The following is a 26698-nucleotide window of genomic DNA, read 5'->3' on the forward strand; positions in this document are numbered from 1 at the left end:
ATAAGATGGCGGGAAATTATGCAAAGAAGTTTTTTTCTACATAAGTCATGAGGAATTTACTTGGATATTGAAGCATGAACTAAAAACGAATTCTTGGGTAAGCAAAAGTTGGAAAAAATTGTTTTCTTAGCCTAGTCATGTAGTACGCCATTTTTATCGCGCCATAACATAACATTGAGTTTCATATAAGAGTGAAGCATTGAAGATTGGTGCTATTTTATAATTTATTATGGTAAATAATAACTGCCATTCTCAATTTTAACAAAAATAAAAGACAAAATCCTAAATTTTTGGAACAGATTTTGCCGACAAAGCTTTCCAAGATTATTCATGCACAATGCAAAGTTTGAATTGAAATTTGGATTTCAGTGAATATTTGATGAGACATGAAGAACACTATTTCCATTACTTGTATGGAAAGAAAGTGAAATGAAACTTTAAAAAAGTGTATCATATCAAAGTGACTGAATTGATTTTCACAAAATCAATTGAAGCATACTCTACATGTCATATTTTACAATCATGTGACTAGCTTCTAACATTCTCTTGCATTGTTTGCTGTCATGATCCATATTTTGGTGGGCTCTTTACTGGTGGAAGTGGTGGTGTAAAGTGCATTCTGGGTAAGGGTTGGCCGGCAGCACCTGATATTGGTGGTGCAGGATGATTTTGTTGAGGAGGAAGATGTTTAGGTGGAGGTTGAGTGGCTTGTTGAAGCCTTCTTGTTAAATCCTCTATACGGATATCCTTGAGATGCAAAAGATGTTCAAGTCTTCTTACTTTAACTTGAAGAATCTATTTATAAGTATGAAAAGAATGAAAATTATCTTGATGGTTGTTACATAATGTGAAATAGCAGTTAAAACCTGTACAGTTTCTTGTGATGATAGTAAGGTTTGTTCTTTTTCCTCAAGTAACAAGCGAATGTTTTGTGGCAATTCAGCACCTTTATTTGAAGACTTTACATGAACTTGTTTATGTCTGAACAAAAGCGTAAGACTTATAACATCAATTTAATTTGATCTTCTAATAGCTTAGTGATATATACCCTGTGTGAGGTGTTTGTTTGGTAATTGAGAATTTTTGTTCTACATAAGGTTCTAATCTTGGATTTGCTTTCAAGCTGTTGTGACTGAGCTCTTCTTGTGACTGGTCATATGGTCCCATCTTTAAATAATACAACATGTAACTAAATAATGCCAGTTAGTCAAAATTTCAAATGATTAGAAAAAAACATGTTAAAGAAATGCATGTAATTTTAATTTTCTGTTATACCTTGTAAGAAGAGACATTTGCCATTCCTGGATGATAAAATGAATTATAGCCACTTTCTTGTGTAAACTCTCTTTCACCTTAACACGAAGTAGTCAAAATTATACATCAGTAAGACCAAAAACAATATAACATGATGAGTTAAGATTTCTTTTGAAGCAATTACCTTCAATTGACACATAAGAGTATGTGTCAGATACTATTCCAGTTGATAATTCATCATAGACTTGATGTTGTTTTCGCAAGGCAGCAGCTTTTCTTCTTCCATCATATTTGTCAATCTTGAGATCAAAATGTTCACTTTAGTAAAAAAAACACTTCATTTTTTAATCAATTTTAAAAAACCTTGTCTCTCAGATTTATCAGGAACATCTCAATTGCACCTGATTGAGATTTACATATACTGTCAACAAGGCCTTCTGAAACCTTACAATCCAAACGACTCAAGACTTTTCCTGTGGGAGAAACAGAAATACATTTGCTCGAGATGTTAAGAATGTGATTTCAAATAGAAACGCGCATTCTGACCTACTTTGTAATGTGTTCCAGTTTTCTTTTTTTTGTGTGACTGAATTTGCTGGAGAATAGTTGTGGATTTCTACAATCTTTGGTATGAAGTGATGAACCATCTCGGCTACCAACACTGGATGGTGTTTATGTAAGAATTTTGAAGTTATTAAGTTTGATTTATTTCCTTTAACTACATTTAATATTAATAAAAGGAAATTATACAGTATAAATTACAGATTTCATTTACCTCCATCGCTAAAATCTCGTGCAATATTTCGTTTTGGTCTTGACAGCGGTATCTCGTCTATCCATGTGTACAAAACTTGTAACGTTTCGTCGTCTAGTTCATTCATATTACTTAAATAGTCGCCATTTTCCATCATAAACTCTACTGAAAGTGGTCCATCGATGTAAAAAACAAGGCATTCAATCTAAAACCCATCAGCAAGATAACGAAATTCGAGTTTCTTTAATTGATCGCCATGTTGTTAAATATGTTGCCATATGATTGCCATAGCAACTATCCTTTGTGTTTTTGCTTTTGACAATTGGGAAGTATATTCGACTTGTCTTAAATGTTTAAAATTAGCCACATACTCTTTCATTTATTTCAAAGGGACGCTTAACATTTACAAGTCATGTATATTTGTAAGTTTTTGTCAAGAATTTAAAGCCTTATGCAAAATGTAAAGCTTGAATAACACTGGTCAACAGCAAATTTGGTGTCTCAGTTTTGTAAACTGATTTTGGATAATTTTGATGTGCTGAGTCCAAAAATAACACTATTTTTGCTGGGTCAGGTCGAGATTTTAAACTATCGTTAATTTTCTATTTTTAACTTTTAAATACCGAAAGGTACAACAGAAGCACTAACCATTTACCTTTTAAAGTTCTATTATCTGAACAAATTTAAATTTTTAGCACTAGCAATACAAAGAAGAAAGCATTTGAATAAGCAATTTTGATTGAATTTCAATTAGGAGTTTAGGTTTTGCGATTATTATGGGATATTTAAAGATAAAATAAGGCTTTATTTAGCCCATACTGAAATTCAATGGTAAAACTTGTTAAAACACACCAACATATTAATGTACGTAAAATAATAAAAGTAGAAATAAGAAAAATAAGCCAGATGTTTTTGCTATGTTTGTGGTGAATACACACCAAATCGCAATACTGTCACCACCTTTATCAAGCGCGTTTACTATGCATATTTTGGCATGAAGCTCGGCGATCAAGACAAAGTTGGGCACCTCACATGGTTTGCAAAGATGGCACGCAAAGTCCATGAACTTTGGCATCCCCATGATTTGGCGAGAGCCTTAAATCATGCAACCGATTGCTACTTTTGTGCTATCAATGTCATGGGAATTAACAGAAAAAATCGCACAACACTGGAGTATCCCAATCTACCGTCAGCTATGCGCCCTACTCCTTATAGTGAAGAAATTCCCGTACTTGTATTTGAAGATACAAGTATTGAAGAAAGCAGTAGTAGCCAGGATGAAACTCAAAGCATTGCCACTACCGTTGATGCATCCTTTCCACATGACTAAATTGTTTTCCCGATGGCAAAATTGTTTCCCAAAACGAACTAAACGATCTTGTTCGCGATTTAAATTTGCCAAAAGACTCTGCCGAACTTCTTGCATCTCGTTTAAAGGACAAGAACATGCTAAATGGTAAAGTTAAGGTAAGTTTCTTCCGTACCAGGCACCAGGAATTTTAAGATATTTTGCTCAAGAAAAGAATTAGTCTATCGCAATGACATAGTAGAGCTACTGAAACATCTCGGCGTACCTGAATACAAATCAGAGGACTGGCGACTTTTTATCGACAGCAGCAAAAGGTCCTTGAAATGTGTGTTGTTACACAATGGAAATCAATTTGCATCTGTGCCATTGGCACATTCGACAACATTAAAAGAACAGCATGAAGCAATTAAGTACGTCCTAGAAAAAATTTCTTATGACCAACATAAATGGCTGATTTGCGTTGACTTTAAAATGGTCAACTTCTTGCTTGGTCAACAGTCTGGATTTGCCAAATACCCATACTTTTTATGCCTCTGGGATAGTAGGGATCGTACTCATCATTACGTGAAAAAAGAATGGCCAGTACGTGAAGAGCTTGCAAGTTGTAGAGCAAAAAATGTGATAAACAAGCCTCTAGTTGACAGGGGACGTATTTTATTTCCTCCACTGCACATAAAGTTCGGTTTGATAAGGCAATTCACTAAAACTTTGGATAAAGATGGACGGTGTTTTCAGTTTCGTTGTAAAACCTTCCCCAATTTGTCAACTGAAAAATTAAAAGCTGGTATTGATCCCGAAAATCTTGGCTCTTTAAGCGATGAGCAAGGAGAACGCTTTCACCATGACTTAAGAGAAAGGTGGGACATGGTGATGATGGCAGACTACTGTTGGAATTTAAAAAAGAGATGTGCAAGCACCAAAACATTCGCGACAATCAAAAAAAACGAAAATTTAGACCGTAATAATGCAAACATTAAGTTTTCATTTTTAGTTACATGTACTGTACATGAAGTGTACATGATTCTTTCTTGGAATACTGCAATTTTATCATAAAAACTGACATTTTGTTTTGAAACATCTTGAAAACATGTACATCTTGAAAACATTGTTTTAAAAAAATATAACTAAAGTCGCATAATTTTAAATTCAAATTTGCAAAAAAATTTGACCTCCGAGAGCAAAATGAATGTTATTTCTAGATTTAGCATAGCAAAAATATAGTAAATCTGTCAAAAAATATCAGACACCTTTTAAAAAGTTTCTTTTTGTTGACCAGTGTAATTCTTGTGCGGGGGATATATATACACGCGTGAAGTTAATATATCCACGCGTGATTCACATAGTGCGTGTACTACTCGTGGCCCGTGTTGCAAGTTATGTGATGAATTTTAATCGGAGAAATTGAATATTGTCATGAAAAAATTGTTATTTTTCGTTTGACGCGCGCGTTTTGTGTCTGTGTTATGAAACAGATTAAGAAAGAGGTATTTCAGTATTTAGATGACGTCGCAACAAGCGCAAAATACGTTATCGTGCGACAGATGTGAAGGAGGTAAATGGAATGACGACACCAGTAGTGATCAGGATTGGCAGCATTTTATTGCTGGAGCTGGTGCTAGTGCAATTAACATCTTTGTGACTTTTCCCATTTTCAAAGTATGTTTCCGGCAGCAAGTTGAAGGAACTAGACTTAGAGTTGCTTTTGCTCAGATAAGAAATGAAGGATTTCATTTTCTCTATCGAGGAGTTTTACCTCCTTTGCTTCAAAAAGCTACATCAGTATCTCTGATGTTTGGATTGTACCATAAATTCCAAAGAGACCTAAACTCTACCTTCCCAAGTGTACCAAGCCAGATCAATAATGGTGCAGCTGCTATATTTGCTGGCACTGCAGAAGCCATTCTAACACCTTTTGAACGAGTGCAAACCATTCTTTCACATCGTAAGCATAATGAAAAGTATTTAAATACATTTCATATTTTTTGGGAACTACGAAGATTTGGTATCAAAGAATACTACCGTGGACTTACTGCTGTCTTGTTACGTAATGGCCCAACTAATGCCATCTTTTTTGGATTTCGAGGTTATATAAAAAATGCTTTACCAGAAGCACAGACTAGTGTACAAAACACATTACAAGATTTTGTCTGTGGGGCATTGTTAGGTGCTACAAATGGAACAATATTTTATCCATTGTCTGTTGTAAAAACAAACATGCAAAAACATGTTGGAGGAGTCTACTGGAGTGTTTTTAAGACTTTTTATAATATTTTTAAGGAACGAAATTATCGTGTAATGCTACTTTATCGTGGTGCTTTTTTGAATTTCTCAAGAGCTATTGTATCTTGGGGTGTTATAAATGCATCATTTGAAATCATACTCTCTGAACTTCATAACATGACTAACAAATCTTAGTCAATTTTCTACATTTATATGTTAAAATTTCACCAAACATTTTTGATAAGAAAATGATCAATTGTAAAATTTAGAACTTTGATTTTCTTCAGCAAAACTTGAGAGGAGATGGTTTTATTCTTCTGTATGCCATCCAATCTATGAATGTGTTGGCTGGAGTATGAGCAATTTCATCAAGAAAGAACTAAATAAGAATAAAAAACTTTACTTTAGACAACTTGGCTCTCATACTTATTTATAACAAGGTTAAAACTTACTTTGAGTGCCTCTTGTGTGCTAGCACTGCATAATTCATAGAGTGGAAGGCTTTGTACTATCAGACATATCTTTGACTATAATGAAAATTTATTTTAAAATTTATTTAATCTGCAAAGAATCATAATAAAATAAATCAAACCTTTATGTTTGGCAATATTTCCAGGTCGTCTTTTGAGAAAGGGACAAATTTTTGTAGGTATGAATTCACTTCAACATCATCTTCGACTTCCAACTGCTGAGCTTTGACACATAAATTATCAAACCTATCATGACGAGAAAAAATTAAGAAAATTGAAGATAAAGAATTAAAGAAGAAAAATTAAGATTGAGAATAAATTAGAGGAAACCAATATTGTTTTTACATAGTACTCTATATGTAATCTTCGTGTTATCGTCATACTTTGATATTACACAACCACAACTACTTTTTCTCTTAAATAAGACCATTTTTTGCAATGGTCGTAACATTAAACTGATAAGAACACACGTCATACGAACGTCACATAAACCTCACGCAAAAGTGGGACGAGATTGATCGACCATTGTAAGGCAAATCACCAAGTAATAAAATGAAAAAGGAATGATATGCACAAAATGGATTTTTTAATAAAAACCGACGTTGTGGTTATTAAAAAGTATAACGTGTGTTAGTGTAACTAGCGAGGAATGGGCCGTTACAACTTTCAGTGATATAAAAAATTTTATTTTGTAGGAGAAAATAAGTATTGTTCATATTATTTACCATCCATCTGGTCGCACATTTTGATCGTGATAATCTTGTTGAAGTTTTTGTGTTGACTCTCTCATTTTTCTTATATCATGTTTAAAAAGGTGAGATACTTTTAATGCTTTAAGTTTTGCGACAAACACCGGCTTTTCAAGTCTAAATAGCAAAGAAATATTTATTATAACTAAGAATTGACAAGCTCCTTATTTAATGAACGTTAGCAATTTTAACATTATACGTTTCTCACTTTTCAATTCTTTTCATATCATCTTGTAGCCGTTTGGAACATTTTTTTTGAGCGTTGATGTATTGATTTTTTAACTCGTTCAAATTTAAACAACTCGAGTTTTCTATTTTTCTAAACAAAGTATCCAAATAGTCAAATTATACGTTCTTTCTAAGTAATCTGTTTTTTTATGGAGACGTTTTTAAAACTTTACCTTGAGTTTAACGGTTTTGATCCTTTCTCATCTACAATGTTAATAATGATTTATAGTTAATTTTACATTACTATTACACGTTAAGGTAATGCCAAAATTTCTGTAAAACAATGAACTACATTTTCTTTTTTTATCGTTACCTTTGCAGGAAGTGTTTAGGGAATGGCAAATTTTAATTCACAATATGCTACATATTTCCTTAAAACTAGTTTGTTTTTTTTGTTTTTTGTTTTGAGGAGTGAAAACGTATTTTATTATGATCATTATCTATTACAAATATAAATGTTAAAAAACTAAATCAAATATGACTAAAATCAGTGTTTAAAAATATCCATGATAAAAGGGACAGTCAAATGTAAAGACAACTTTCCCAATAACCTAGGTCAATATTTAAAGTATGTTCGCGAGTTGAGCTCGTGGAACTCTAAACTAACTCTCGCTAGCTCATTATTCATGAATACTACATGTTTTGACATACTTCTTTCTGTTGCAGCAACATGTTGCCATAATGGTAGTGTATGGTTTATTTGCCATAATTCTGTATTACGATTGGTTGAGCTTGTTGTTGTACCCAAAAACTGACCTTTTCTACTATAAAATATCATTTAAATGTTTCGATAGTGGTGACAGTGTAGTTGCAAACAAACAATTTAGAGTTTCATTTTCATTATTAGAAAACGTAATGATTACAATCTACCAGAGTTTTACTAATCTTACATTTAGAGATAAATTATGTTTTTACGAAATGTCAGACAAGTAAAAATCTTTGATTGTGTAAGCTGATGTTGTCAATTTCTGCCCCTTCATAACTGTTTTATCTATGCTCCTGCCTTATACATATTTCTCTCTTACTTTTTTCCTGCAAAGCTTTGTTTTTCCATCGTTGAGCCACATTCTATAGCTGAGGATCGTGAAATATTCGAAAACGAATCATGTAGAATCGTACTTGCCATGCGATCAGAGTCACTGTGTCGAATGTGAAAAGAATCTGTGGAACCTTCGTTATTTTGAACATTTGTTGTTACTCGATGATGACGTATTGGTTTTCCTTTTGCATCCAAATGTACATCGCTATTTAGCACTTTAAGATAATCTCGATTTAACGGAATCTAAAATTTTTTGCATAATTTCTCGTTTTGTTCCATAATTTGTGGACAAATATATTATAATATAATTAATACTTACTAATGTTGGTCTCATTTTTCGTCTTACCTTTGTTCTTAGATCACGTGATTTTAGATGGTACATACAACATATGAATGAATAAAGAGATTTTAGGAAAGCTACAAAGTTCTTGCATTTTCGATTATGATATTCTCTGAAAAGCGACAAAGTAGCTTATTTTGCAGTCAGTTTGTTGTTGAGTTTGGTACATTTGATTCAAAATGTTTTTTTCTAGATACCTTTGCTCGCCTGCGTCAAGTTTTATGCTTTCATCAAGAGATGTATTCTCCATGTTTCCAATTGACGTTTGTGAAGCAAACACTGATTTTCTTTTTAGATGAATTGCTGGAGGATTAAGTGTGAACGGCATCTCAAATTTTGCTCATCCAAAAAGTCGTACATCTGTTGCATTTATTGGAAAGTTTTTATTGATTATGGTCATCATTGTGTAAGTAATGAATTCAACTTTTTTATTTCACCTTTTTTTGCACCTCCTCTCGTAAGCAAAGCTTGTAAGTTTGTCCCGCTTTGACAGCAGCTAAACGACTTTTCATCAATGCCAACTTCTCATTAATAACTGCTGACATGTTATTGTTTGTGTAAATACATTTATCTTTTTCCTTGAGTGACTTGTTGCTTTCTTCGTCCTCAAACTGTGAATCGAATTTTTTGGCTTTTTTTTAGAAAACAAAAAAAAAAACAAAACGCAAAAAGTAGCTAGTTCTTTGAAACAACTACCTTCAAATGTTGTAGATCTTTTTTACGTATTATTTGCCATAAAGATGGTTTGATAAATTTTTCTCTACTAATTTCTGTCTAAGAAAGCGAGACGACGTTACTTAAAATTACTGTAAAACTTATTACTGCTATGATTAACTTATCCCTTTTTTTAATGTACCTTTGTACCACATAATGTACCTTTGTGTCGAGTGTGTTTAATACCAGTTCTCTTAAATCTAGCTCCAACTCTCCAAACATTTCGTACGGTTTTGATATAGACGAAAAGAACCCTCGTTTTCTTTGCTCTTTGTGCCTGTCGTATTTTAACTTCCACGTTTTTGTTGATCGTATGTGTTTATATATTTTATCATTTCGTATTTCTATCTTTGCTGCAGCAATATTGCTTGTTGCAGTATTTATACATTTTCTTTCAAAACTTTGTCGAACCTAAGTCAAAATTTGTACGTTTTCAACTTTCTATTTCTAGAATTTGTAGAAAGGTTTTTAAATAACTGTTTCAGCTTGCTTGTAGCACTTTTACAGATTTGAAAATAATATATCTAATTTATGGCTGAATAGATTAAAGTTGTACGACATGCGTATCTATGGCCAACCGCAAAATCCTTCATTAAATTGTGGAATGAATTTACCTCTTTTGTAATTTCTGCGGGAATGTTGGTATTTGTAGTATTTATAATGTAAGAAAAACCCACCATAATTCTATCGCAAAAACTTCGAAGCACGTTAGCACATCAAGTTATGTAAAAATGAAAAGATGTCATTTGACGACGTCAAAATCGGTGTCAATTTAAATAAACACGCGCTATGAATGCTAGATCACGTGGTTCGTGTCGATTCGAATAAATGCCCTCAATGCTTTATATAAATATCACAATTGAAACGTTGTATTGCTTGTATGTAAATGTGAAAATCATTTCTCATTTCCTAGCTTCACTATTGGATAAAATATATCATTTAAATAACCATTATTCATAGGATCTTATGCAATTGTTGTTAAATATTTGTAATTAAATACATTGTTATTCATTGATGGCGGTATAACATAATTTTATTACCAAAATACAAGAAGTTAGGTATTGATTTCAGATTACCATATTAACATTTTATAAATGATGTGTTAACCAACAAATTTCATGAAATGAAGTTTATTTACTATAATTAAATTCCATCTGTATTTCTTTCTACCTCAGGTTTAATTATTTGGAAATTTGAAACTTTAAGTTTTTTTATTTGTATTTTCATGCTTTTAGTAACTTATTTGTCAGTTTCTACCACATCGGCTGGTTCTTCTTTATTGGCTGCCCATGATAAATAAGTATTCCAAAATATGGCAACAAAATTGACAACAAAAACACGATGCTGGAGAGGAACAAAATTAAAATTAACAATTTGTATCGCAGGCCACACATAATAATTCGTTAGCAAGGTTCGCAAGTATTGATTTTTGAACTTTAATTTGATCTCAGCTGGAGATTTGCCAAACAACACCCCCGTTGTACAAAAGAATGTTGCAATAATGCTTGGGGCAAAGATGGTTTGATCCAAGAGAACTTTCTTCATTGCGTCAAAGGGTCTACTTCCCCGGATAGTTCTGTCCAACAATATGTACCAATAACGCATAGCAGGACCGACTACAAATATCCCAATAGAAGCCATGCCAACTGTTCGTCTGATATCATGGCGATAACCACGACGTTCAACAAACTGTTGTGAAACAATGTCGCCAATACCCATGAGAATTCCTACAAATTGTAGTTATATAAATCACGAGATACATATAGGCAAAAAATATAGGCGAAAAATGTTATTTCTTTTTGAATTAAAGTAATTGAAACGCAATAACGTCAATAAGAATCAAATAAAATATAAAATACCAGCACTCGCCACTTGCACTTTAAATGGATGAGTTTCTAACAAATGAACATAACTTCTCCATAAAGCCGCCATATTGGAAATGTAGGGGGTACTTTATGTAAAAAGTGACAACGTGATTAACCATTATCACCATATACCACAATTGACCCTTTATGATCACATTATGGAGTAAAGAAGACAAAAAGAGATCTTTTGTCTATCATTTAATTGATTGAAGTTTACCAGATTGCAAGAAAACTGAAAAAAGTGCAATGTACTATTGTGTGCTGATGACTGTGTCTGCCGTTTGTTCATGCCAAACTACAACTATATATTACGACTTACAAATAATTGACATAAAATCAAATCATTTTAACATCGTAATTTCTGTTTTTTCAAAGTACGGATAGTTTTTCACGCAGAAAGTTATAGAAATAAAGACTTCAATTGTTAATAGTATGTATTAATTAACTTTGAACTAACATGTAAAACAATTCACCTTTCCGACGGTAGACACACGTGTCAAAAATACGATATCAAATTACGAAATTCGGGCAATCAAATGGTCGGACATAGAATTTTTTATGTAGAATAGTGGCAATAAAATGGTTAGGAGACGCCTTTGAGTTTTGGGTATTTGGGTATCTGAAATTTTGAAAACAAAAAATCTCGTTTTCGGTCCATACCTCCCGATACCCCGAGATAGTTGAGCACTAGAGTGTCGCATATTAATGAAGTGAACCAGATAATCCTTGTAATAATAATAAGTTTTGGATGAGGACTCGTGGACCAATGAAAACACGAATGATTCCAAGCATGTCGACGACGAAAAAATCTCTAGCGAAGACAAGGTTCCAATACAAAAATAATCTATTAATAACACCGAGTGTACTAAATATATGTTCGAAAGAAATATCGCTGTATCACATATACAGTTTGGAAGCTCGTTGTCTCATGTGGTTTATAGCAGTTGGAAAACTGTTAATGATGTTGCTGAAGATTTGTAAAAATAACTACTGGCGTCTTTCCTTTAGGACGAGAAATCTGATTCCGAAAGTGAAGAGGAAGCAATCACCACAAGAGATTTGCAAGAAGATTCAAAGTGCACTCTGCAAATTTTGTATATACATGTGGAGTATTGTGAGAAGAGTGCTCTTAGGAATGTTATTCACGAGGGATAGTACAAGGACCAACAAAGTCAAAAACATAAAATGAAATAGTGTAATAACTTCAAAATATTCTACAAAGTACATACTTATACTACGAAGTACATACTTATACTTAAAACTAGATCAACAAATCATCATAATGTCATTGATATGTTTCATGCAAATATAAAAATGAACCAAATTTATTGTTTAAGTTCAAGTTATCTTTTAAGAGAGAACTTCTTTACCAACCAATGTGTAGTAATCCACGCATTTTTTCTGGCGTTTATCGTAGTACTTGGGTCCACAACAATCATGGTTTGCTAAACGATCATAAGCAATACCACAGCAACAGACTTGTGTAGAGGACATACCCTTTCCGCCGCACAATTTACCGCTGACCTTGATCGTTAATCTGCAACTGAGACGAAAACTTTTCGATGCACCTTGGATGACGTAATTATAGATGATGTCATGTTTTCCAATTCCAAAATTTCCTTTGCCCAACGTCGCTCGTGGTGGTGACGCACTAGTCAGTGTATGTCGACAGTTTGGTTTTGGTTTATTCCATTCAACGTATGCCTTCATCTTTCCTGGCTCAATGCTCTTTGTTATTGGTAGTATACTTGGGCATTCGCAAGCTGTGAGAAAGAAAAAAAAACGTTTCTACCTTACCTGAAGTGTAAACTAAGTTTAAATAGTAATGAATGAACAACAGAGAATGAGAACAGTCTTTACACTATCTAAAATACAAACTAAGATAACGTGTGTCAGTGTAGGTAGTGATGAATGAACTACAGAGAGCGAGAACAGTCTTTACACTATCTAAAATACAAACTAAGATAACGTGTGTCAGTGTAGGTAGTGATGAATGAACAACAGAGAAAGGGAACAGTCTTTACACTACCTAAAATATAAACTAAGATAACGTGTGTCAGTGTAGGTAGTGATGAATGGACAACAGAGAAAGGGAACAATCTTTACACTAACTAAAATATAAACTAAGATAACGTGTGTCAGTGTAGGTAGTGATGAATGAACAACAGAGAATGAGAACAGTCTTTACATTATCTAAAATATAAGCTAAGATAACGTGTGTCAGTGTAGGTAGTGATGAATGAACAACAGAGAAAGAGAACAGTCTACACTAACTAAAATATAAACTAAGATAACGTGTGTCAGTGTAGGTAGTGATGAATGAACAACAGAGAAAGAGAACAGTCTACACTAACTAAAATATAAACTAAGATAACGTGTGTCAGTGTAGGTAGTGATGAATGAATAACAGAGAACGAGAACAGTCTTTACACTGTCTAAAATATAAACTACGATAACGTATGTGGGTTTTGGTGGTGATGAATGAAGCTTTCATTGTGATATACAAAGTTTACAAAGTGCTTTCAGACAATACTTACATTTAACTTTAACATTAACGTAACAATTAAGATCAAATCCTTCCCTGAATGTGAAAGTATATTCAATACGATGATTCCCAACAGTAAAACTGTGCGGGGAGGCGATATTTGGTGTAACTGCCTTTTTATACTGAGGATTTCTGTTGTTTCTACATTGCAATGTTGGTGATGGCCAAGAAACGTCAACAGTTCTTGCTGGTGGTTCGATGTACACTGTCTTAGATTCAACCGACGAACAGCTACAGTCACCTTTTTGTAATCATTAGACAAGAGAACAGTGAATATTTGATCTTGCTAAATTTTAAACTTGCATGTAAAGTCAATTATTATTAACGAAAGGACTTTACAAAACAGCTTTAATTATCCTGTATTACTTAAAATTTATGAGACACAACACATCATTTGTTTTCAACGATAAGATTTCAACAACAAAAACCTAAAATAGACACATGCCTGGTACGAAAGGAGTGCAAGAAGCATCAACAAGGTGGCTCAGTATCTTGTCCAAACTATCAAATTCGCTGTCAAAAGTTGTCTTCTCTGAAGTTGACATCTTTTGGATAACTGGCTTAAACTTTTTCACGATAATTGGATCACCAACAGCAACACCAACAATAAGAATATCTTTGTCTTTCATCGCGCTGAAATCATCGAAGTATAATCCAATGGTAGATAAGGGGAGACGTTTGGTAGGTTTTTTCAGGATTTTGTAGAAATCTTTAAACTATGAGCTATATGACTTTTTTTCATGATTAAAATGAAGGTTCTGTTAGTTCTTATAGCAAGAGAGTGTTATCATGAACATTTAAAGGAAAATCAGACGGTAGCTAACTTTAACACATCATTTATCACCTTGAATATTTGTAAGCGTCCTTTAATTCATCGCCTTCTTTCTTTCCACGTGGTTCACCATCTGTTATCAATAAGACAACGTCAGCGATTTTTTGTCTGTTGTTGAGTGGACTGTTCTTTTTGAAGATCTTGTTCATAAAATAAAGAATATGTTGTATTGAAATAACAACAATGAAGTGTATTTTACACTGTAATCATTCATAAAGAAGAGTATATTTTACAGTTGTCGTATTGTACAGGAGAAATTTACCTGTTTGTCCACAATGCCTGCACCAGTTCCAGTCATCGTTCTACCACCAGAAACAGCTCTCCATGACAAATTGTTGTTTATAAATTTTTTGTATTCTGCTTTTGTACGACCAGAGAAAGGTAGAACAACTCTTGTGTTACGTTTATTACTGAATATGACGATAGCAAGTTGAGTTCCATCACGACCAACATTGAGCTTTGGACTGGAAACCAAATTTTTGAGAAATTTTTTGACGTTTTTGTTGAATCTGTATTTACCAATGGAGTACGAAGTATCAAGGAGGATAACCATGTCTTTTTTACATTTCTCTAAATTAAAGGTAGAAAGGCATGTTTTAATTTAAATATATAACTTTACCAGTTTAAAAACAGTTTCTTAATGAGCAAAGATACGTTTTTTGAGGTATCATTGATTTGAAATTTGTTTAATTCTCGTCGACATATGTAGAAATGTTGTGAAATAAATAAAAGTCCACAGCTGTCTCTTACCAAGTGTTGGTGCAGGTGCAGGAGCTCCACGACTCCATTCTTCAAACTCTAAATACAAATAACATGACCCATTTCATGATAAGTGATACTTGATGGAACAAAGTCAACTCAATTAAATAAATGTGCATCAAAATTTACATCGATGAGAACATTTTCGTGAGGGAGATAGTTTTTTTCTTGAATTTTTCGAAAAGAACATTCCACTTATAATAGGAGAATAACTCTTTCATCGACTTCTTAAGTGAAGTAAATATAAAACTTTATATTGAAAAAAAAACAATTTAGAAAGCTGTGTTCAACAATACAAATCAAAGTGGTGCATTTCTACATTTCTTAGTGGCATTGAAACATGTCTAGATATTAGAACGAACTGTGATTTAAATGTGCTTATGCAACAGCATTTAATATCGCCGATTTAGACAAAATTTTTCATACTTTCCAAGTCGAAGTCAACTTTGTATGAAAGAACGCTGCAAAAGCAGACAGCAAGCAAGAAGCCAACTTTGTACATCTTTTTGATCATCCAACTTTTTATCTTCAGTTTTATCTCTGTTGCTTTTATGAAGGATCCTTACCAACAATGATTTAGAATAAAATACCCGAGGTTTTTATATATTCCTCATTGATGGCAGTTGCAATAATATTGCATATGTTGAACGTTACTTAAACTTAACGCTTTTCAACTTCACTTGATGGATTAGTTTGAAGTGTCTGTTTAGTGTAAGTTTCCATAAGTTTACTTATCGCATTAGGGCATCTTAAATTATCTCTGCTTGCTGTCATCAACCATTATACTACATATTTTCAAGTTCCTATTGCACTATTTGTATTTGCAGTTACAAAAAGTTATAGCGAAGATAATTTTAGTTTAAATATTTTATTTTTGAAGCTATATACAGTCGATATTAAATGTTGAACTGACTATTGAAGTGATAACTTAATTACAACTGGTGTAACACTTTCTCTCTTATCACGTTGTAAAGACCGGTTGATATTTACTATTTTGTACAATATCTGCAAAGATAGTTTTATACACAGAATAAGAATTTTATTAGTAATTAAGATAAAGAAATGATTAATGTTTTGTTGAAGGTGTTGTATTGTATTTAGTATAATTTAGAACTTATGGGAGGGTCGTTAGTCATTGTCTTATTTTTTTGTTGACGGTTTAAAATTTTTACAATCCTCTTTACCATAACATGATTCCAACAAACTTAATCAAATATACAAATGAACGTTATTTAACGATATTTTGTGATCGTTAAAAATCGTGTGAATAACGCAAGAACTCAAACAATCTTTGTTAAACCGGACGTCTTAAATAAAATACTTGGTATCTTCCTATTGACGCTTTGTTTTTAAAAGTCGATAGTTAATACACTCGGTTATCTTGTAAATTTACAAAACGACTTTTGATTAGATTATGAAACTAGTGATTTTGAACGTAGTTAGAAAGAATTTTTTTCACATGAATTTCGTTCAAGAATATTTGAATAAACATCAAAATTGAAAGAACTTTATCTAGTTTGCCTTTCTCGAGCTGTCTTATTGCAAGATTGACCAGATCGCAGACGCTTTCATATATCGTATGAAATCATAGCTTGGACCACTTTAATATTGCAGTTTCATTTCGCAAACACACTGCTGAGGTATAAGATCTTGGATAGAATTCTAGGTTAGTCGATCGTTAAAAGGTGGGCTGTCTATTATACCTATATTGTCGTTGGCAACGCCTTTTTTAAACAAAAATAAAACGTATATATTTCTCGATTTTCTGAAAAGATTAATGTTAAATTATTCGTTAAACACATTATTGAATAAAAAACTCATGCAAGAACAAGAAAGCAACACAATGCTGCTCTGTTCTAAAATATCCAAAGTGAATAACTACATCCGAAAACATTTTGAATGAACATCGAGTAAAAAGACACTCATCTATTCTGCCTTCACCTTTCACAAACTTTCCTCAACTCATCTCCTCAACTCATCTTGAAGTTACTAGTATTTTTTAATTGTTATATTTATTAAATAGTGATAACGTCAAACCAACTTTACAACACACATTTCAAACTTCAATCTATTAAATTTGTCTAACGCATTAGCAACAAACGTTAAAAAACTCTGCATCTAGTGCCCTTCAGTTGACTAATTAGTTTAACGAACTTGTTGTCTAGACGTGTGTGTTCATTTGTACATTTTTATAAATATTTTTTTCATCACATAATAAAGCATAGACTCATGCAATGTTTTAATATAGATAGAGAGTAATATTGAGAAAGTAAACTTTGCATTCAACGCTCACTCGTATTTTGATCAAACCCAGATGGCTTGATGTCATTTTTTATCCTTGAGTTTGTGGATGGCACAACGGTTGGTAGGCATCTCCGCATGTCTGTAGTGCGATTTTTATACTCCTTGGATGAACACTCACAAGAAAAAAGAAACATCAAAATAGAATGTAATTCCTTAATATCTTGCATGATAACTATTGATTTGTTATGTGGAAAACGAATTCTTAGAACAAATACAAATGTCCATTGTAAAACTGTTAGTAAGCAATACCATGGATATTGAGTGCTTTAAGTGTAAAAGATTTACATATAAAGTTGGTATACTAACTATAAGACATTTACATGGGTGTTAAATATACAAATGTCAGTTAAGACATGCAATACGGTAAAATTTTGCGCGTTGAATAAAAAAGTGGAATGTTAACATGCTGACATTGTTTTCTGCGAGATACGTACCTGTATCAAACTATGCCTTATTTACATTTGTGAATCTCTTCCTTATCAGGAAGGACCTCATCCAACTTAATCAACTCCAGTACGTGCTTGCTCATTTGAAAACACACTCCTCATTTTGACGCGACTTATAAATTCTGTCAACGAAACACTTACAAACAAATCCTGTAACGAAAGTTGTCTCACCTGCAAGCTCAATTATCATTGAACGGAGTCAACGCACCAAAATTCCACCACATTATCATTACATCGTTATTTAACACATTTAACCCCAAATGTGTGAGCTGTGTGTTAATATATGTATGTCAGTTTATGTCAGTCTTTAAAACTTTTCTTTTCGCTACTGTTTGCGAAAGCAAATTTAAAATTCGATGGAAAATATAAGTAACATGAAAAAACAAGAAAAAGATTTTCCTATTTAAGTAAATAAGAATGTTTTGTAAGATGCATGCAGGGACGGCGGAGCAACATATGAAGTGTGGGGGACTAAGTCCTTACTTCTACTATGATGTCTTAAAAACACTTCTAAACAATATCTTCAGCTCAATCTATCTTTTTTGCTTTGCTATTGCAAACGTAGGGGGTGGGGGTGGGGGGGGGGAGGGCTCTTCAGCCCACCTAGCCCCTTGGCTCCAGCGTCCCTGACCTTATTTATCCAACGCTTAATAGTTTTTTTGAAAAGAAAGGTAGTGCCTTTTCCCCTTGGTTATACCGCCTCAGTGTTTTTGGCCTCGTTTGGTTTTGAGTCGGAGAGATAGGATTATGGAGATTACAGAAACTGCATTACATCAGTGGTTTTTGTTAAACGTCATATAAGTTCACTGAGAGGAAGCTGGTGACAGCCATGTTGGATTTTAACTTAATGACAATTTTTTCTTTTGTGGACATTGAAACCTTAAAAAGAAACTTTTGAAAAACATGAATGCCAATCAGATTGGACAAAAGAAGGTATATATGTTTGTGTGACCATTTATTAGATATTTTTTGTCGAGGAAAACATGTATCTATTTTTCAGAAGAAGCAAGCTGTTCGTCGACTATCAAGTAGTGGTCAAAATGCTCGTAGAGGAGACATAAGACGCATGCTTGAGTTAAGGAAAAATGCCAGCAATAGACAGGGACATTTTCGTCGTATCAGACCCAGTAATCATGGTGAAGGTTATTATTTATTTATCATTTACACTGTGCCACATTCAGGTCCATCAAAGACACGATCGTCATCTTTGTCTGTAGAGTTATAACTTTATTGTTCAAAATCAAAATTTCTACTTTCAATTTTTTTATCACAAATGTTTTTTTTTCTTAATGTAGCTTTACATGAAAAAAGGACAAATACTTTTGGTTCTGTGGCCAGAAGTAATGAACAATTTCCATCAAAAACAAATTCACAACGACACGTTAGTCCTCTTGTCCAGGAAAGTTTTTCAAGGCATTTGGAGAGTGATGTAGTAACTGGAAGCACATCAATAAACACACGGGGAAACGTGTTTGGTGGATTACAAACCAATGCTAGTGTATATCAATCTACTACTCCTATTGGAAGTGGATCGTCAACAAATATGAAAAATACAAATGTAGAATCATCATTTGGCAACATGAATAATTCAGGGCCACAAAATTTTGGTGTATTTGCCTCTAAACAATATGAAGATCAAACTTATTTAAAAAATTTTTTGTCATCTTCTGCACCTGTCACCACAATTAAAGAAAATGATCTCACAAGTCATGTGACTGGGTCAAATATGTTCAGTCGTGTTGTGCAGCCAGCAATCGCCAATAATCAAGGCTCAAATGCAAGTATTTTTAATTCTCAATTGGAAAGCCAAACTCCTATTTTTGGTAACACTGATAAACATTTGAACCCTACGAACATGATGAAACCATCTTCTCAGAATTCTGAATTTTTGAAGATTTCTAGTAATTCAAATTTGGGCAGTAGCATATTTGGAATTCCACCATCATTATCAGACGTTTCTAAGGATCTTCATGTTTCATCGCTAAAAAATAACGTCTTTGGTAATTTTGAGAACTTACAATCCACGTCATCTGTTACAATTCCAGGAATACAACCTTCTTTCAAGATGTCAAGTAATATACCTGAGATCTCTAACCTTCCCGAAACAAGCACTGCCGCTGATTCTACTTTGTTGCAAGCTTCAACATCTTCCAATTCTCGTGAAATATTCACAAAAACTTCTTTTAATTACAAATCAGGAAACTTATCATCAAAGACAAATGAAGTATTTACATCTAACGCCATCACTCATAAGCCACAGACAAATGTATTTAGTTCATCAATTGCAAACGAGAAACGATCTACATCGAGTGTACCCGAAGACAAACGGAACAATGGGAAGGAGTTGCAAATAATTGGACCTCATTCTCAGTTCGCAAATAATGAGAGTATTTGTAGTCAAGCAGCACCTTCTGTTCTCAATACGAAATTTTCTGGTATTTTTTCACAATCAAAAAAATCGTCAGTGGATAGCAAATTGACGTTTGGAAACGTTGATTATTCTGATAGTTCAACAAACATTTCAGGAAGAGATTTCTCATCAACGAATGTTGAACATGGAAGTACGATGTTTAGCAACTCACAGAATGTAAACAACAACAAAAAAGGTAATAGATGCTACATTGATGACTTATTTAAAACATCCAGTGTAACATAGACGTTTTGTGTTGTTTGTCTTCTTTAGTTGTTTCAACTACATTTGATCGTACTTTGTCTGGAAGGGATATCTCTGACCTTACATCGATCGTCATCAAAGGTTTATCGTCCCGTTTTTTTGACAGAAAGACGCTACTGAAAGAGTTGAAAAAATTTGGTGCATCCAAAGTATCTCTTCAACCATCAAAAGGAAACGTTATTGTCGACTTTGATTCTCATGTAAAACGATCATTTACAAATACTTTAATATATTGACTGGATTCAATTTACAAGCAAACGTTTTGTAACTCAATGGTTTCTTATGTCATTAGGAACGTGCAGGATCAGTGAAAGGAGCGCTTACCGAAATTTTTCCCAATGAAAATCTCCATGTTTTCTGGTGCAAGAAGAAAGGTAAATTGCAACAATTCTGTCAGGGTTATCGTTATCATTTTTATTTCATTCTAATCGTTATGATGATTTTGTTGTCTTACAAGGAACGAGAAGAATTTCTCGTACTTTGGAGAAAGCAAATCATGATATGACAGAAATAAGGTCCAGAAAATCATCGATAACTAATGCTTTGAACAGTATTGGTAAGTCTTCGATTATTTCGTCAAATATTTGCCTGATCAGCTCAAAAATTTCAATGTGTTAACTAATACTTATTTTTTTCCTTTTTAATCGTGCGATAGACTGTTTAGCCTTATCATGTCTACATTTCTAGATGTTGGAGAATTCCCTCCGGCATTGAGTGCAACGGAAAGATACAATATTCTGGATGAAGTTGATAAAAAGATTCGTGAAGGTCAGGAATATTTTAAGTCGTCTTAAATACTACTGTCATACTTTGCTTATTTTTACATGATAATATTTCATATTGGCAGAGGTACAATGGGGATTCTTGTGGATACTTGTTTTGTATTTGCTGCTGTTTACTATTGTGTATATTTCAGCAATTACACCATACAAGGATATTAAAAATGCTCCTGTTGTTGTTGGTGTGTGTTGCGATATGTGTCCTGAGAAAGAACGTTACATGAGAGAAAGTCAAGCAAATCTTAGCATCTTTGAAATGATCCCTGAGACACATGAGTACAGAGTAGGATAAATTTGTTGTTTACAAATATACTTATACTCCTGCTATGGAAATACTTCAAGATAAGCTGATTGTAAAAATAAATAATCAATTTTGAAAGAAACAACGAATGTTTATGATTCAAACTTTACATAGCTAAACTATAATCCCTAACTTGTTCGATGTCGATTATGGACATTTTATTTGTTATCAAACGTTTAGTTAAAAATTCCCTGAACTTATCTTTAATAAATCTTAATCTTAATCTGAACTTATCTTAATCTTAATCTTAATCATACATATAGGACGGTGATGTTCCAAAAGTGGATCATAGACGAGCGGTAAAAGAGTACAGTCGGTCAGCGGCAGACAAGGTATTTACGTAGATATGTTTTGAACGTCTAACGATTTGTTTGTCTGATGCGAGTTGAGATCAAAATATTTCTTTGTCTGAGTGTATTTGTTTATCATGATAACAAAATCAAATTTCTTCTTAGCTCGAGCCTCTTGCTCACGAATTACGACCTGTGAATGTCCTTCATCGTACATTGGACTACCTTATGTGTCACGTGATGAACTATAATGGCGATAAATGGGGAGAATGGTTTAATTTTCTTTGGAATCGAACACGTGCAATACGAAAGGTTAGTGTTGTCCTTCACGTTCTGGTAGGAACTTTATCATCAAGTTGTGTTTTTATTTTTAGGATATAACTCAACAACATTTATGTAATGAAGAAAGTGCGGAACTTGTCGAGAAAATAACCAGGTGAAAATAGAATTGAGAAGTTATAAGAACGTTTCATTTTGTGATATATTTTCATTTTTGTGATTCAGACATAAATCTCAGAACCCTTTGTATGTATGAATGTTCATGTAAAATATTGTTTTAACGAGAACTATTTTCTAGATTTCATATATTTTGTTCTCATTACCTTTGTGAAGAAGATATACATTCTTTTGATCCAAAGATTAACAACGAAAATTTGACAAAATGCCTCCAAACTTTGAAACAAATTTACACTGATTTGTATAGTGAACAGGTTTGTCTTAAGATCAATTTTTAAGTGTAAAGTTAAATATAATTTGATGCATGAGCACAAGATTGAATAAACATTTGAAAATAATTGTCCTTTATCTTATATGTTTCATTCAATACAACACAATTTATTATTAATAGAATGTATTTTTTTGTTTTATTATAGGGAATAAAGTGTGAAAACGAAGCAGAATTCCAAGCGTATGATATATTATTGAATTTAAATGAAGGTGATTCGTTAAGGTTTGTATACTTCTCGTATATTTATAACAAATCTCTGTTTTTCATTCGACTTTTTTCGTATTTTAACAGAAAAGCAATGCAGTATCGTGTGGAAATTCGCAATTCTCCTGAAGTGAAATTTTCATTAGAAGTTTTCAGTTCAGTAAACACTCATAACTATATTCGTTTCTTTAAACTTCTTCAGTCGACGAGTTATCTTAACGCATGCGTAATGCATCGTTACTTTAACCAAGTTCGAGCAATGGCATTAAAAATAATGACGAGGGCTTATTCTGCTAACGAAATGTATCCACTTCAAGTTTTAAAAGATGTTCTTGCATTTGAAGACATAAATGAGGTGATAAAAAAAACTCTTGTTTTTCATAAAGTGCTTTAGTGTCATCTATATTGTCTATTGTCGTAGGTAACTCGTTTTGTTCTAGGTAACTCGTTTTTGTTGTAGGTAACTCGTTTTGTAATCACTTTAATTTCACTGTGATGCAAGATGCTTTGCGTTTCTCGAAAGCACCTTTCGTTGAACCTGAAATGGCATTTCCTTCACAACGTTCAATGAATGGAATTGAAAGTAAACGCTATTGTTCTATCAGCGAGGTAAAATAAAATTTATTATTATTATTGGGTTTAATTGAAATATCGAAGTCTATACACAAACAAGAAAGAAATGTTTTTGATCATCATTTTCTGACTTCTGTCTTAAATGCGATTAATGGGGCACTTGACGTGTTTTTAGATTGTTAATGGTTGTCCTTTACCTGTATGTAGCATACATCAACCTGTCTCTAGTTTTGATAGCAATAACCGATATATTGGTTTGAATAATCTTCTTTCATTGATGCAAAACACGCCAGATACACCAGATACACTGCATGACATTCATGAGCCCATAAGCAACCTATCATCGGTACAGCCGTGTCCTATCTCCCAATACTTTGTAAAAGATGCACAAGATGTGTTTAATCAGGTACGATGTGAATTGTTACTTTTCTGTCGAAGTACTTACTAAGCAAACGCAAAAATTTTCCTACATGATGATTCCTGAAAGTTTTGTCCATGTTCAATCGTGTTTATACTTTTATTTGAATATTAAATTTATATGGTTATGTTCAGGCTGTTGAAGACGTAATGTTGGCATTACTTAACAATGTTGTTTATGACATGGTGAAGAATGTTTATGAAGAGGAAACTCGTGAGGTTCAGATTTTATTTTTAACTATAGTAATTCTTTATCTTATCATTGCCATTAATTTCTTCTCTTTTGTGTTAACTATCAGGTCTTTCTTATGAAACAAATGACGAAGTCGTTTATGGAAACATTTCTCATTGAATCCATTCATGAATTACTCAGCGATCTTGCAGAAGAAACAATTGAGAAAGAACGAGAAAATCTTCGGTATGCAGTCGTTATCACTGTATAGTTTAATGAGAAAACTAAAGAATAACAGCTCATTTTTGCTTTTAAACTGGAAAAAATTAAAAATTAGTGTGTCACGTGATCGAATGACGTCGATAGTGAGAGATGAATTGTTATATGATGTGATAAAAGTAGAGTTGAAAAACGTAGCTGTACAGACAATGAGGTACATTTGTACATCGTTTACCACACACTGTAGTTTAAGCGCATTTTTATTACATCTTCTCGATTCTCGTTTAGTGATATTTCTGACCAAATGTGGACTCAAAGTTTTACAAATATGTCAGCAGTAGTTATGCAAGAAATTATGGCGAAGATGATCTGTGAGCAATGCCAAGTTATTGCCACATATGTGAGGGAAGATGCTGTAAAAAAGATGAAAGATGAGTTAAAGAAAAAGAGGAATTATTTCGAAAAAGAAAACGGCAAAATACTTGGAGATGTATGTTGTAACTATACAATGGCATCAAATTTTTCTTTTTGTTTTTTTGTTTTTTTTACGTTGAAATCCTGTATTTAATCAAATCACCTGTTTGAATAAACAATTAATGCTCACATCATTTTGTCAATTTATGTTTTTAGTTGGCGTAAAGAGTACAAAACTAGAATGTATATACGAAGTGTGTTACAAGATCTCCCTCCAAGATCACCTTTGTTATCATTACGACAACAAATTAAAAGTTATTTAACGTAGAAGAACGTGGAGAGCTTGGGCTATCCACTTTACGATATCAGGTACAATTGATATTGTGATGCGAGATAATAAAGGATATTACCATACAGTAAGGGATATTACCATATAGTAAGGAATATTACCATATAGTAAGGGATATTACCATATAGTAAGGGATATTACCATATAGTAAGGGATATTACCATACAGTAAGGGATATTACCATATAGTAAGGGATATTACCATATAGTAAGGGATATTACCATATAGTAAGGGATATTACCATATAGTAAGGGATATCATGGTTGTGATACTCATCGTGTTTTTTTAGTTCTTTGAAAGATCGAGTGAACGTTGAGAAATTGCTCTCGAGAAAGACAAATGAAAATGTTGTGAAGAGGTATTATCTTTTATGGTTTTTTGTTTTCAATTTTACTGCTTGAATTAGCGCTTTCTCATAATCTGTGTTTATTGTTTTTGTAATAGAGTCAAAACAATACAGCCAATCGATTTAGAAAAGCTCAACAAACAAAGAAAAATTAACGCAAAACAAGATTCTTTGCCACCAGTGGATTGTGTAAAGTTACTGATATCATTTCCATATAACGTTGATGATCTCTACTAGCGACATTTGTAGCTGGATTAGGTGTAAATTTCACGACAGTACAAATTCAAGTCGCTCAACTCTTCCAAAAGGACTGGAATCGAAGGTACCTTTAATGATTGTATAAGTGAATTAATGGCATTTCATTTTCGAGTCCTGCCAGATGGTTTTATTTTTATTTTTCTTAATGTATCTTTAGTTGGAACAATTGTCTTTAAAGAATGACAATGATGGGTTAAATTATTCCATAAAGGTAGAAACATGTTGTACCAACACAGAAATTTAAATATGTTCGTCAGTAATATGATTTTATTAATCGCCAGGCTTCCTATGGACTTCTCTCAAATGTTGAGTTGGATGAAGTTATTAATAAACGCGTTTTGTTTGGTTTAACTGGTGTCATACTCATTGTAGATTCGTGTGAACATGCAAAAGATAAAACGGTATGAAAGTTCATGTTTGTGTATGAAATTTGACGTTTGTGCATGAAATTTCATGTTTGTGTATGAAATTTGACGTTTGTGCATGAAATTTCATGTTTGTGTATGAAATTTGACGTTTGTGCATGAAATTTCATGTTTGTGTATGAAATTTGACGTTTGTGCATGAAATTTCATGTTTGTGTATGAAATTTGACGTTTGTGCATGAAATTTCATGTTTGTGTATGAAATTTGACGTTTGTGCATGAAATTTCATGTTTGTGTATGAAATTTGACGTTTGTGCATGAAATTTCATGTTTGTGTATGAAATTTGACGTTTGTGCATGAAATTTCATGTTTGTGTATGAAATTTGACGTTTGTGCATGAAATTTCATGTTTGTGTATGAAATTTGACGTTTGTGCATGAAATTTCATGCTTGTGTATGAAATTTGACGTTTGTGCATGAAATTTCATGTTTGTGTATGAAATTTGACGTTTGTGCATGAAATTTCATGTTTGTGTATGAAATTTGACGTTTGTGCATGAAATTTCATGTTTGTGTATGAAATTTGACGTTTGTGCATGAAATTTCATGTTTGTGTATGAAATTTGACGTTTGTGCATGAAATTTCATGCTTGTGTATGAAATTTGACGTTTGTGCATGAAAGTTCATGTTTGTGTATGAAATTTGACGTTTGTGCATGAAATTTCATGTTTGTGTATGAAATTTGACGTTTGTGCATGAAATTTCATGTTTGTGTATGA

The 26698-nt window shown here is 33.0% G+C and overlaps 5 protein-coding genes across 5 annotated transcripts; 2 read left to right on the forward strand and 3 right to left on the reverse strand.

The window, feature by feature from the left end:
* Positions 1-210: 210 nt before the first annotated feature.
* LOC124433515 (sperm flagellar protein 1-like) lies at positions 211-2420 on the reverse strand. The gene is made up of 8 exons (XM_046983295.1): positions 2030-2420; positions 1805-1915; positions 1618-1727; positions 1439-1553; positions 1276-1352; positions 1049-1167; positions 867-981; positions 211-795 (listed from the first exon to the last, which is right to left on the reverse strand). The coding sequence occupies exons 1-8, from the start codon at positions 2163-2165 to the stop codon at positions 562-564; spliced, it is 1017 nt and encodes a 338-aa protein (XP_046839251.1). The 5' UTR covers positions 2166-2420; the 3' UTR covers positions 211-561.
* Positions 2421-4666: 2246 nt separating this feature from the next.
* LOC124433518 (mitochondrial nicotinamide adenine dinucleotide transporter SLC25A51-like) lies at positions 4667-6134 on the forward strand. The gene has a single exon (XM_046983297.1). The coding sequence runs from the start codon at positions 4818-4820 to the stop codon at positions 5730-5732; it is 915 nt and encodes a 304-aa protein (XP_046839253.1). The 5' UTR covers positions 4667-4817; the 3' UTR covers positions 5733-6134.
* Positions 6135-10092: 3958 nt separating this feature from the next.
* Positions 10093-11021, reverse strand: LOC124433519 (protein Mpv17-like). Its single transcript, XM_046983298.1, has 2 exons — positions 10937-11021; positions 10093-10804 (listed from the first exon to the last, which is right to left on the reverse strand). The coding sequence occupies exons 1-2, from the start codon at positions 11007-11009 to the stop codon at positions 10317-10319; spliced, it is 561 nt and encodes a 186-aa protein (XP_046839254.1). The 5' UTR covers positions 11010-11021; the 3' UTR covers positions 10093-10316.
* Positions 11022-12123: 1102 nt separating this feature from the next.
* LOC124433514 lies at positions 12124-15666 on the reverse strand. The gene is made up of 7 exons (XM_046983294.1): positions 15505-15666; positions 15070-15117; positions 14582-14889; positions 14332-14459; positions 13933-14120; positions 13480-13728; positions 12124-12705 (listed from the first exon to the last, which is right to left on the reverse strand). Exons 1-7 carry the CDS (start codon positions 15590-15592, stop codon positions 12293-12295), a joined length of 1422 nt encoding a protein of 473 aa, XP_046839250.1. The 5' UTR covers positions 15593-15666; the 3' UTR covers positions 12124-12292.
* A 2984-nt stretch (positions 15667-18650) lies between these two features.
* Positions 18651-25517, forward strand: LOC124433361 (germinal-center associated nuclear protein-like). Its single transcript, XM_046983122.1, has 24 exons — positions 18651-18761; positions 18829-18970; positions 19124-20434; positions 20512-20702; positions 20795-20876; positions 20960-21058; positions 21190-21270; positions 21419-21564; positions 21846-21914; positions 22038-22184; positions 22247-22308; positions 22450-22582; positions 22745-22821; positions 22891-23158; positions 23225-23231; positions 23264-23412; positions 23552-23782; positions 23929-24012; positions 24093-24211; positions 24303-24398; positions 24473-24674; positions 24815-24967; positions 25237-25305; positions 25392-25517. Exons 1-22 carry the CDS (start codon positions 18732-18734, stop codon positions 24821-24823), a joined length of 3735 nt encoding a protein of 1244 aa, XP_046839078.1. The 5' UTR covers positions 18651-18731; the 3' UTR covers positions 24824-24967; positions 25237-25305; positions 25392-25517.
* Positions 25518-26698: the final 1181 nt, after the last annotated feature.

This window comes from Xenia sp. Carnegie-2017, unplaced genomic scaffold (assembly GCF_021976095.1).
Source record: "Xenia sp. Carnegie-2017 unplaced genomic scaffold, XeniaSp_v1 HiC_scaffold_13, whole genome shotgun sequence".
Lineage (NCBI taxonomy): Eukaryota > Metazoa > Cnidaria > Anthozoa > Malacalcyonacea > Xeniidae > Xenia > Xenia sp. Carnegie-2017.